This window comes from Tenebrio molitor, chromosome 6 (assembly GCF_963966145.1).
Source record: "Tenebrio molitor chromosome 6, icTenMoli1.1, whole genome shotgun sequence".
In the NCBI taxonomy this organism is placed as follows: domain Eukaryota; kingdom Metazoa; phylum Arthropoda; class Insecta; order Coleoptera; family Tenebrionidae; genus Tenebrio; species Tenebrio molitor.
In genome coordinates this window covers 1980679-1992836 of record NC_091051.1, presented here as the reverse complement: position 1 = coordinate 1992836, position 12158 = coordinate 1980679, and the positions used below count along the sequence as shown (strand labels likewise).

Sequence of the window (12158 nt, the reverse complement as noted above, 5' to 3'; positions counted from 1 at the left end):
AAATGATTTCGTATTTTAGCTAGCACAAGCCCATTGTTCCCGATTCCTCCAAGTAATACCATCCATAATTAAAAAAAAAGTAGAGTTGGCTATGACCAAAAATTTCAGTTAGCAATTCGTTAAGATTTCAATTATCGATGTCAGTCTTAAAAGTGATTTTGAGAACGTTGAAATCTTGATTTTCATAAAGGGGTGAATTATGTGTGACCTGGAGAATAACTGAGTTATTAGGCTCGAAAGTCTTAGCTGAGACTCCCTGTATTATTTGGACAAATTTTCGATGCAACCCATGTCCAAAAGATTCTGCTCTAAGAAATTTCTTGCAGCATTTAATCAAGATTAAATCGTAATGTGCGATTCTCCAGTCAGTGTTAATTTCGTTTCTAGATCCAATTTTGATTGTGTGGTCGCTTGGACTCAGCTCGGGCTTGCGAAGTGGACGATTCAGTATCGTGACAGTCGACACGTGAAGCTTCAGCACACTCCAAGACAATTTTCCACGTGATTTTTCCTCAATTGATCCATTAGTAAATTGTAAAATCTCCGGTGATGGTTGTGGCACGTTCTTCAGAATCAAACGAAAGAATTTCCTCACAAGTTCTTTGGATCTGTGTTTCTGTTGCTTTCCCGGGAAGAATAAACCCGCTAATTTGTAAATTCTTTTTTTGGTAGAGGATCATAGTTAAAAACGACACTTTCACTACATTCTTTGGTTTTTGCAAACGGACAAAAAATGCAACAGTTCGCATAAATATTCCGGTCTCACTGATCTAAAAAAATCCCCACAGCATTTAACTGATATTGAATCGTAAACTGCAATTCTTCATGGTCTAAAATGTTTCCTTCCTAGATCCAGTCTTAATTATGAGTGGTTGGTGGTCACTTGGACTTAGCCCTGGTTTGTGACGCGGACGTTTCAACGTTCCAGCTTCTTGCGGGAATCGAAGTGTGAAGCTCCTGCGACGATGATGTCATTTTCTTGAAAACCAAATGGAAGAATCCCCAGATTTTCTTCTTTCTTTGTAATTGCATCACTGTTGCTCGCTTCGAGATATCAATTCCGTGAATCGACGTCAGATTGATTTTGCCACTTTCGTGGATCCACTAGCAAAATTGTTGCGTCTCACGTCGTATCACTTTGGAGTAATTGTCGGTGCAACCCGGCTAATTAAGCGTACAGATCGCAACTCCACCTCGTTGTTCGTCATGTAAACTGCGGCAACTTCGAGGGCTCCATTCAAACCGTGCTGAATTGAAATCTGCTTTGCTCCGGAGTTTAACTTGACACTTGCAAAATTAATGCGACTATCGCGGCTTCATTGTTGTTTGCGCTTGCTACACGGACGGATTTAAAAATTCCAAGTCTGCTCGACAGACTCCCGCAAATATTGACGCTTCACGCTCGACGCCGCCTCCGCGCTACTGTTCACACCGAGAAATTCACACCGGCCAGAATTAAATCCACCCCCGGCTAAAATTGTGCCGAGATCGGACAAGCGGAAAATCGAAACGGAACTCGTTTCCTGCGGACTCGTCGGTGGCGGCGGTGTCGCCGCCTCGCCCGCCGCAATTATTTTTATCGTCACAACAGCAAACACCTCCCGACGGGGCCAGTTATCGGACCCCGACCGGAACGATATTCCGGACGCGCTCCGGGGCTGCCGGAGTGACCGATGCGGTTACCGTTCTGTAGTTTAGTTCTATTATCCCGAACGCGAACCGAATGCTAAATGCACCATTTATCGCGTTTCACGTTCGGGTACGCTGCCCAACCTGGGGCAAGGTGCGCCGCCCCACATAATCACACAACTTCGGAACTCGAACCCAAATCGCGAAACGCTCGCTTTTAAGAAGGAAGAATTATTTTGCGGTTTGGCGAACACGCACGCCACTGTCCATTATCTGCGCCGCGGACGAGAACAACGATGCTCTCCTAACGGGATTTCCAATTGGCCAAATTAAATTCTAGTCGGAAATTAATTAAGTGGGGCTGTCGAGAACGGAAGAATCGGATGAATTATGCATGACACCTCCGTATCATGTTTCTTCGGTCCAATTCGAATTTTATAGGGCGGGGAATTACCCGGCCGAGATTGGAACGGAACTTTGACGATCGCAACCGAAGCTAAAATGGCTCCGGTGGAGGTATAACAAAAATAAAAATGCAGATCGGTCGGGGATCAATAATAAGGGAAAGTACGCACACGACTCGGGGGTAAAAGTGTAATTTGGGGGTGCTTTACGGTCCCATTTCAATAATAAGTGTTCCGGGGTGGTGGCCGAAAACGACGTAAAGTGCAACTAAATGAAATGAGGACGAGTTACTGGAAAAAAAAATGGTGGAAAAGGTTGCAAATGAGCCAACGCATTGACCCGCTGGCCACCTTACAGTCCCGACTTGGCTCCTCGTTATGGCTTTTGGTCCTCAAATTAAAAGAATTAGAATCATACAGGGTGTTTCAAAATTGGTGAATTCACACTGAACTGTTCGGCCTGTATTTGAAGAAAACGCACTGCGACGGTCGCAACTTGTATTGGCATGGTAACGGCGCAAAATTGCAAGTTTGAGAAAGATGACGCATATTGGTAATCAATGTGTAGGACAAAGATAGCTACACATTTGCGCTGCACCACCTGTTTGCCACCATGACGTGAAATCGGGCCCTTGGACTGTGCTGTAGCTTCATGTATCGATTCTGACGAAACTGCTAAGCTACAAAATACTGAATCGTCCACTTCGCAAGCCTGAGCTGAGTCCAAGCGACTACACAAATTGAATCTAGGAACGAAGAAATTAACACCGACCGGAAAACCACAGAAGAAAAATTTCTTAAAGCAGAATCTTGAATCTTTTGGACATTAGCATATGAGTTGCGTCGATAATTTCTCCAACTAATACATCAATGTTACCACCATTAGCGTCGTAAATTTTACCATTCCTTGGCGGTTCAGTGGAAGAATGATGACGCGTAAAGCTTTAGTCGGTGTATTTTTTCAAAAACAAAAATAAAACGTGTTTTGCTGAACAACACGACGTTAATTGAGGTGGGAAACGAAAAGCTTTCAGTGGCTGTCGTGTACAGATCAGATAAAAAAAAAAACAAAAGGTGTAGAACAAGTGGTGGAGATAAGGTGAGCGGCAGAGAACGCCTCACCATTTGTTGGTGAAATGTAATAATAAAGCTACCGAAAAAAAATCTCTGGCGGAGTAAGAGGCAGCAACGGTAACGTAATGAGAAAACTCCCGAGCCAAAAAAAAAAAACAAAACAACAATATAATGCGGGTTTTGCCCTTCCACTTGTTCGTGCAGCTGATGAAAATTTTTTTCCCGAAGCAATAAACATTCTCATTCGAATTTTACCCACTCGAAGCGATTACTTGACCGCGATCGCGTCCTCCGAGACGGACTTTCGAGGCGACCCACGCGAAGACAGCTCCCAGGGATTAGGTCTAATAAAGTAGGGGCTAACTGAAATAAATGTCGTTTCAAAAAAAAAACTGCCTCCACCTCGGACAGATTAAAATTAATAAACGGACCGTCGAGTGGGTGGGACGCCTTTTTTCGGCGGCGCTAATTCCGTTAATTGCCCCGGAGAAACCGAAACTTGACGAAGTCGCTCCGGGAGCTGGAATGCTTTTGTCTCTTGGAATTTATTTGGCGTGGCCATTAGCGACTCCGTGGTAAACGGTCCCGGTGCTCTCCTATTCCGGATCCGCGACGGCGGACTCTCTATTTGTTCGTTAATTCGAAAGCTCGACGATTTTTCATCGGCACCGACTCGCGATATCGTCGAACTGTTTGGTATTCCGGACGGGCGGCTCGGTTGCACGCTGAAATATTGCGTTCGCCGCCGCCGCCGCCGCCATCGGCCCCCATAAAAGTCGATTAATCACGGCCGCGTTTACAATAACAGCTTATCCTTTCTTCCGGATGATTTATCCCCGGAGATCCGCGTGTGGTGCATCAGCGTCGCTCCGGCTTAATTGTCCCCGGAACCTAATTAATTCCTGAATCCGGGGAGCACATGTTCCGCATAATGGGACGACACGGACCATAAATTAAGAACACCGCTGCGAACGAGTGTCGAAATTAGCCGACTCCGTCACGTTTAATTGGGGCGCTTGTAAACAACGAGAACACCCGGAACGAAGACGATTCCGTGTTCCACTTAACCGGAGCGACGACTCGAAAAATCGAGCCGCCGTCAAAATCTGATCGCAATAAATTCCGACGATAACGAACTCATCTGGAGCCCCTCCGGAACGACTCATGCGTGCCGCCTCTTCGAACAAGGAACCGAACTCTCTGATATCGCGGGAGCGGCACAAACAAACATTGTTGATCCGGAGGGGGATTCTGTTTTGTTCCGAAGCCAATTTCGCTGCAAAGTTTGTCGGGGGCGACAAAGAAAAATAATATCCGGTCAACGGACAACACAATCTGGACAATCGACAGAGGAAACTTTGCTCCGGCTTTAAATTTCAAATTTCAATTTCCACCGAATTTGTACCGTTTAAAAACGGCACAAAAAATCATGTGAAAGTGATCCGCGTAGGTGGGTTGAATTTAAATTCGACGTGGAATCGTTAAAAATGTTATTAAAGAAAAACCAATTTCCTGTCGTCGTCGTTGAAGGGCTCAACGTTCCACATTAAGAATTAGTTTTATACGATTCGGCTTATTTTTGTGCCGAGTCGCGAATAAAAAGACAAATATTAAAAATAGCCGAGTGTTCCGTTGCGGATTTGCATTTTTCCATGTTGAAAAATTCACGTCGATGATTTACAAAATTGGGTTAATTGTTTCTCGCAAGAGAAGAAGCTCGACTGTTCACATTATACGTTTTTAATTAGCAATAAATTATGCCCGGAACGGTACTTCCTAGATACATGAGATAATAACAGAATTTTGTACAATGCGCCTCACCGCTGTTCTAATTGTTTTTCAACTTTCACGGAAAGGATATTTAGCGGTATTGTTTGAATGGAATTTTTTTTCCCAAGGGGAACATCATCACCAACGGTGCCGGTACAAATTGTTAAACTGGTTGTTTCCCAATTTCCTACGTATTAATCAAATAACGAGATTAAATCGCCCGACTATGAAATCATCTCGTTTAAATAAGTGCATAGGAAATACGGAATTTACGCTAATTACGCTTGCCGGTTGTGAACAGGCGAAATCTGACAATAGAATAATAAAGTCCTGTGACCGCCGCCTATTAATAAATGTCGGACTGTTCGAGTCCGGTCCAGGACGAGAATTCGGGACGGTGCGGCGGCGGCGTAAGCCGATACAAAGTAAGGCATCGAAATATGTCCGGACCTTGAACTCCGCACATATTTTTAATAAAAGCTGAAACCGTTACCGCCCACACCTTTTCCTTTTGGATGTTTTGATCGTTCGTCTGACGCAAACGAAAACCCAAATTTTGTCAGCGCAGAAAACTTGACGATTTTTCAAAATTGTTAAAACGTTGAAAACATTTTCAAAAGCAAAAAAACTACTAAATTCCGAGTGCAACACCTTCAACCAAACTACGAATTTATATATAGTTGGTGCGGAGAACCAGTGGAGTAGTCACGAGGTGTTCACGTGATAGACGTCATGATTTACCCTGCCTCGCCAAGTTTGAGTTTTGTGCGGGAAATTTAAATCTTACTACTTCAAAAATGGATGAAAATTTCGGCTGCGTGCATTGAGCTGGCTGCACCATACTTCTTAATGCGCACTCTTTAACCAATAGGAAATCAGGAAACCAAGCTGTCAAGGATAAAAATACCTTCTAGAATTGTAGTTTCTCGTACTTATTACTTGTGTACATTCATGATTATTATTAGGCTGCCTTTTGGATCCTGCAGGCCATCATGACGCAATTGTCACGCCAGGACACAATGCTGTTACGAAAGATCGTTTCATATTTTATTTCCAATCTATTATTTTACGATTATTATTTAATTTTAAGTGTTTATTCATCTATTTCGACAATTTAAATGTACATATTGTTTATTATTTAATAAATGCATCATTGTTTTTTATCATTTAATTTGTTCATACTGATTTGCTATTGCCAGATAAAGCTTAATTTTATTATTGTTATTGGGTAATTGATTTAACAACACAAGAAACAATTAATAACTCTTGTCCTTAATATTAAAACACCTACTCCATCACTTCGATACAGATTCAATTACGAATGTCATTTGATAATGACAGAATTTATTTTCTTTCTCAACATAAACGCACACATTTATATAATTATCTCCTTGAACTTTCGTCCAGCGCTGCCACCGCCTCATCCCATCTCATTACGCAAGTAAAATAATTCTAATTTTTTTCGACACATAAATCATGCTTTTTTATGTATTCTTGCCTTGGGCAGATCTGAAAGGTGACAACAGTACTCTCCCATTGGTGTGGGACCCTTTCAAGGATAATCAAGCAATAGCCTCAGTCTTATAAAGCCATCACAACCTCTCCTGCAAATAAAATTGACTTTACCCTCTTTTCTAGCGAAGAATCAGAGAATCCTTTCATTATTTTGACTGTTTCTGTGCTTTAAGAAATTTACATTCGAATTGATTCATCGTTACCAAACGCGGCAGCCATCTTGTCGGCAGCATCTTCTTACTTATTCTTCATTTCGGTCAGGTCAGGTCACGTTGTGATATGAAATATTCCTTTATTTGGACATCCAAAGCTTTAACAATATCTTCAAACCGTTCAAATGACAGTTGTGGCGTAGCAAAAAGTTTAATACTGCGGCGACATCTATTTGCCAGGTTGAAAACTTTTCAAGTGGCCCTCGTAGATGATCAATGTCGCCGGAAGGTGAGTAAATTATTGGAACAAAGTTTACCCCTTCACCGACGATATTAATGGCCTGTAGAAATCATTTTTCATCATTGACAGGTCCGATTCTACAAAGCAACAAAATGTTGTCCAGTAGATACTTATTGGAGTGTTTGTTCTAATCATTGGAATTTTTTAACGACTTCAAAAGAAAAATGGAAAGGACAAAAGATCTTTTTACGTTAATCGAGTGCAATTTGTTGCGGTTAACCAAATAGATGACTGACATTTCTGATACATTTCATAACGTAAAAATGATTATGTTTCTGCATTTTTATTTCGTCCTCGCATGCGACACACAATCAAATTTACATTAGGCAAATTGATTATGATAACGTAACAAAACACGACAGTTTACAATGCGAAGTAGAAATCGTTAGGGCGAGAGGTGAACGCCCAAAATATCCAACATTTTAATAAATAAATAATTTGGCGCTCAGCTAGAACAACTTGGCAACAATTTCGATTGTAACGACACATGTGCTCCACGAAATATCAAAATTAATATCTAATTTCAGCCGTTCCGCATTGGACGACAAAATCGACTGGTGATGATCACTGTCGAACCAGTCGCGAGGATGACGCATAAACGGGAAAAAAACACACGGAGACCCATTTATTAAAGTGTTAAATCCGCTGCAGGCTACAGCACTCGTAGGAAGTTGTTATCGTCAAACAGGAACCGGGTCGACGGAACATGATGCACTTTTTTCGTTTGTCTTCGGTGATGCAATTAAACCAGTGCAGCAGTGCGGCGTCGATTCGAACAATCGCTCTATTTATAGAAAGTTTAATCGATGGGTGGCGGCGAACGGGAGTCGCCAAAGAACAATCCGCAACTGTGCACGCTTGACCGACCAGCGTATCTGCGAACGGGACGCCGCCCCGCATCGATCGCCGCCCAAATCGAACGATAAATCGTCGGGCATTGTGCCGCCGCCACCACCTCTTAAAACAAAACACCAGCTGCGAGTTATTTTAATAAATTCCCACGATCGAGATGAGGAAATGTAAACTGAAGCGAAGCGTAACTTTTGCTTTTGTGCTGTCTTGAGAGAATGGACTGTTAATTTTATGTAAGAAGCGGATTCGTCGCTGTTCGAAAACTCCGCTCTTACTCATTCTCAATTGTGCTCAATTTGGGTGCAAATTGTCTCAATTAAAAACGATCCGACCGTTGCATTTTTCAGACTTTCACGGATATACATATAGTTATCGCAACCGGACTAATTAGTCCGAAGAAGTATCAATCCAAATGGAGAAACGATCGGGTCTCAATAAACCAGAAGTGTTATCTCTTGGAACCGTAACTAACACGGTTAAAACGTTTCGGCGGTTTGATTCGCGCTCCAAAAAGTTCCGCATAAAAATCCGGAGCGAATGATTTTGTATTAATTAGAAAATAAACGATTTCTTCTAGGCCTGACGAGTCGAGTTTATTCGCTCGGACGAACCGGCGCATCTGGTGCAGCGATTTTCTTCAATCAAAATCGAGATTTCGCCTTTATTAAAAAGTGTCGTCCTCATGGGAGTCGCTCAATTGTTTAACAGCGAGGACGTGCTGAAAATTCACTGTCACGTCTGAGCGTGGCGAATCTAATGGGCTAATAATAAATCTTTACTTTCGATTTCGCTTCAGGATCGTCCAAAAAATCTGAATAATGCCAAGGTTGAACTAGACCCATGTGCTGTAACAGCTCTTCGAAATGTTAGAGTCGAAAAGTGCGGTGGGCGGCGCTTGGAACAATTATTATATCATCACCGCTAATCGTAATAAAAAAACCCAACATTTTGCAATCCATCAAGAGGCAATTGATTTCGCACGATCCGTGAAAGTGCATCTTGACGGTGTTGCAACTTGGGATTGGGGGAATGGTCTAAACGCGCCCCTGACCGGTCGCCGCCGCCAAAAGTGACCGACGAATTTAAAAAAATCTGACGAACCTTGGAGTCTCCGTTGGTTTGCAAATAGTAAATGATAACAAACATCCATGCCATGGAGAAGAGCAGCAGGACCTTGACGTTCCTCCTCATCGCGACGGCTTCCTGGTCACAGAGCACACACTGGAGTGTCTTCGGGGACCATCAACGCGTTACACCTACATCGGTCGCCGCCGCAATACTGAAAATCGCGGCGACGTTCGACATTGTGTTTTTGCAGCTTCTCCGCGTGTTGGTGGGACCCCCAGCCGCTCTCTTATGCTTTCACGCGGGACCGACAAGGACGCCAAATGTTCGCCTCGTCCTCGACGAGTTCGTATCGCGACGCTCTTCGTCTCCGGCCTGTTCAATACCGCGTGATTCGTCATCGCGACCCACAGAGGGCGTCGACTCGATCAAATCGTCCAAAACAATAACTAAATCTACGAGCGAAGGGTGAACGCTCGAAGGGACTTGTGCCCCCTCTGAAAACTGTGACTTCCCGTGATGTGTAAACATTTACAGTTACGTTCGCTTTGACCCGTCCACAATGTCCGCACACGTCGTTTGTGTCACCTCCGGGGGTGGCCTGCCTATATTTTCCAGGAAGAAGGGCAACGCCGATACCGTAAATATTTTTAGGTTATGTTGACATCTGCAACAAAATTCGCTCTTTCAACACATTTTCAACCCCATTTCGCACCAATCGATCAGACAAGGCGAATAAACACTAACTCCCATCAAAAACAAACACAACATCCACAATTTTCGCAAAAACTAGTCAAAATTTTGAATTTACGCGTTACCAACCGAGACGAGATTCGTACTCGGGGCATTGTCGGCAATGCAGATTTCCCGGCAAAATGTTCAAATGTTTCTCTTTTTCGCAGCTACCATTTTCCACAATAGGCTCCCTCAATGGGGTCCACATGTTCGGCAAATCGCAAAAAGTCACACTTTTGGACACTCTCACCGAAGACTATTCGGTCGTTTGGAAAGAATTTCATGACAGGTAATACAGTCAAAGCCGTCTACGATCTCTCAAGTAACAACTTCCAGTTTGGTCTTGATCGGAATTTCGAGTGGATGTACAGTGGAGGTCCTCACCAAGACACTCGACTCTGTCTTCGACGCAGTTGTCTTGATCGTGGGCGTGGAAGAAATCAAATCGCAGAGAAACATCGAAAGACTGAAGCGCGAACTGCGGGCAAGTCGCAACACTTTGATCTCGAGTTTTATTTAAATATCGTGATTCTAGATCTGCTACCCCTTGATCGACAGACTCCTAGATTCTCTGGACTGCGGAGACTCCGCAAGCAAACACTCGTCGGATCTGGTAGGCCTGGCGGAAACCATCCTGTGTCCCGAAAACCACCTGATCCAGGTCGTGCCCCTCTCGACTCTCGCATACTCAAAAAATCATCCAGATTGTTTTAGACTCGTTCACCGAGTGCGTCGATTCCCTCTTCAGCTGCGTCCTCGTCCACGGAAAAATCGCCGCCGCGACCAACAGCTGGTGGTCCTTGCACCCCGAAGAAGTGAAACTCTTGTCTTTGCTGGCCCAAACCGAGAACACGTCGAGCTCAAAAGACATTCCAGTTTTTCTCCCGTACAAGAGCCCCACCGTAAGTGACAGTTCTTGTGCTGACGTCATTACGACTGTCACTTCCAGGTGGCGTTCCGGTTCGTCTGCTGCACCCTGATCCCAGAAGTGCAACTGTGCTGTCTCTGCGGCCCTACGCCTGTCCTGTCAGAAGTCGAACACTCCGCTACCAATTGTTTCAAGAACTCGGCGGACATTTTAACCTCCGCTATCCAGTGCCACCCGCGCAACTTCCCCTCGAGTTGTCACATCGACGGCGGCATTTTGGGACTGCTCTTGGTCAACACCACGTACGGCAAATACATGATCACCCGGAACCCCCACCAAAACACCAACAAGAAAAACGCGAGCAGCTCGCACCGGTTGGACATCCTGCAGACGTTCTTCTACCAAGCGGTGTTGACGTTTCTCGCTGACGAGGGTGGAAACGACGACGAGAACGACCCCGCGGATAAAAAAGACGCCGGATTCGAGACTTACTGGTGCTCGGAGTACCACAAATGCTTCGCAATGCGAATCGGCGACAACATCTTGTCGGTCTTGTTTAACTCGTCGATTCCGACCTTCGCCATGCGACTCATCACCGAAAGGACGCTCAAGAATTTGATCGCGGACAAGCAAGTCTGTTGGTAATTTTTTTATTGAATACATTATACAAAAAGAGTCAGTTTTTGAGTTCGGTGGGGACTGGGGGCGGCTGCGGCGCGTCCCTTTTCACTTTTCCGACATAACTCCCGATAAGCCAAATCGTATAAGGGCGAGAGTTGCCGTCGAATTTGCTCCGTTCGAAATGCGCCGTTTGTACAAATCTGAACAGAGCCAGAGTTAAAATCTGAAAGCGGATCTGTTAGGGTTGATTGTTGCAGTTGTGGAGGGCCACCTCGAGGAGAAGAAACAAACACAAGTTACCCACAATCCCCCACCCGATTGCCTTCTTTTTGTCTCGGATCATCTCGTAGCAACCTCGAGTGGAGACGCTCAAGTTAAACTCTGGGGTGTAGAGATAAGCCTTGCCGGTGACCTCGATGTTATGATGGACGCAAGGCGACAGCGACTTCATAGAACAACAACTAAAAGGAGTGTTTCCGTCCGCCAGCGCGCTTAAAATAACAATCACGAAGATTTTTCTTCTTGGATGTCACATTCACCGACCTACCCTGACCCCTCTCGCAGTGTGGGGTCCAGCCACTTGACGGTGTACCACTCGTCGTACTTCTTGCTGCCGCAGCACTGAAATTCGATTTGTAACCGATCGATCTGCGACTTGTAAGCGGTGTTGTTGAGATAGTGGTTCATCGCGGTCACTATCCCGTCGTGGAGACTCTCGTGGGCGCTGTACGCGTGCGATATCACACAAATAATGATGATAAAAACCACGAGGAGCAAAATCGCGCCGAACAAGATCGTAAAAAACATCAACCGATTTAAACTGGATCGCTCGAAATTGTCAAACGCGCTAAAAAGAAAGAACGACATGACTACGTTCGTTACGAAAAAGAAAAGCACGGGTACGGCTTGCAAACTCGGGAGAGTATCGCCGTCTCCGCTCGACACCATGTTGATGAAGTAGCCGAGGTGGCTCCTGATTTGTATGGCGGAGACGAAGAGCTTGCACGAAAAAAACAAATCAATCACCAGCAGCAGTATTAAGAACGTCGTGATCAGTTTGATCGATCGGAATTCGACGACGCGCACGAGGAAACCGTATCTTACCACCAGTTTCTGGTAGGACTCGCTTTCGTCGGACATTTTTCTGAAAAGTGACAGGTGTCAAATAACAC

At 44.5% G+C, this 12158-nt stretch overlaps 3 protein-coding genes across 3 annotated transcripts in view; 1 reads left to right on the top strand and 2 right to left on the bottom strand.

Moving 5' to 3' along the window:
- Pgant2 (polypeptide N-acetylgalactosaminyltransferase 2) overlaps positions 1 to 9027 on the bottom strand; it is a 38597-nt gene extending 29570 nt beyond the window's left edge. Inside the window, exon 1 of the mRNA XM_069050300.1 lies at positions 8799 to 9027. Within this exon, the coding sequence (XP_068906401.1) occupies positions 8799 to 8888 (90 nt within the window). The 5' untranslated portion in view covers positions 8889 to 9027. The remainder of the gene's footprint in view (positions 1 to 8798) is intronic.
- A 232-nt stretch (positions 9028 to 9259) lies between these two features.
- Positions 9260 to 11040, top strand: fy (fuzzy planar cell polarity protein-like protein). Its single transcript, XM_069050301.1, has 6 exons — positions 9260 to 9402; positions 9665 to 9786; positions 9834 to 9981; positions 10033 to 10158; positions 10202 to 10399; positions 10447 to 11040. The coding sequence occupies exons 1-6, from the start codon at positions 9325 to 9327 to the stop codon at positions 11008 to 11010; spliced, it is 1236 nt and encodes a 411-aa protein (XP_068906402.1). The 5' UTR covers positions 9260 to 9324; the 3' UTR covers positions 11011 to 11040.
- LOC138132716 (peripherin-2-like) lies at positions 11008 to 12126 on the bottom strand. Its single transcript, XM_069050305.1, has 3 exons — positions 11534 to 12126; positions 11258 to 11477; positions 11008 to 11209 (listed from the first exon to the last, which is right to left on the bottom strand). Exons 1-3 carry the CDS (start codon positions 12124 to 12126, stop codon positions 11042 to 11044), a joined length of 981 nt encoding a protein of 326 aa, XP_068906406.1. The 3' UTR covers positions 11008 to 11041.
- Positions 12127 to 12158: the final 32 nt, after the last annotated feature.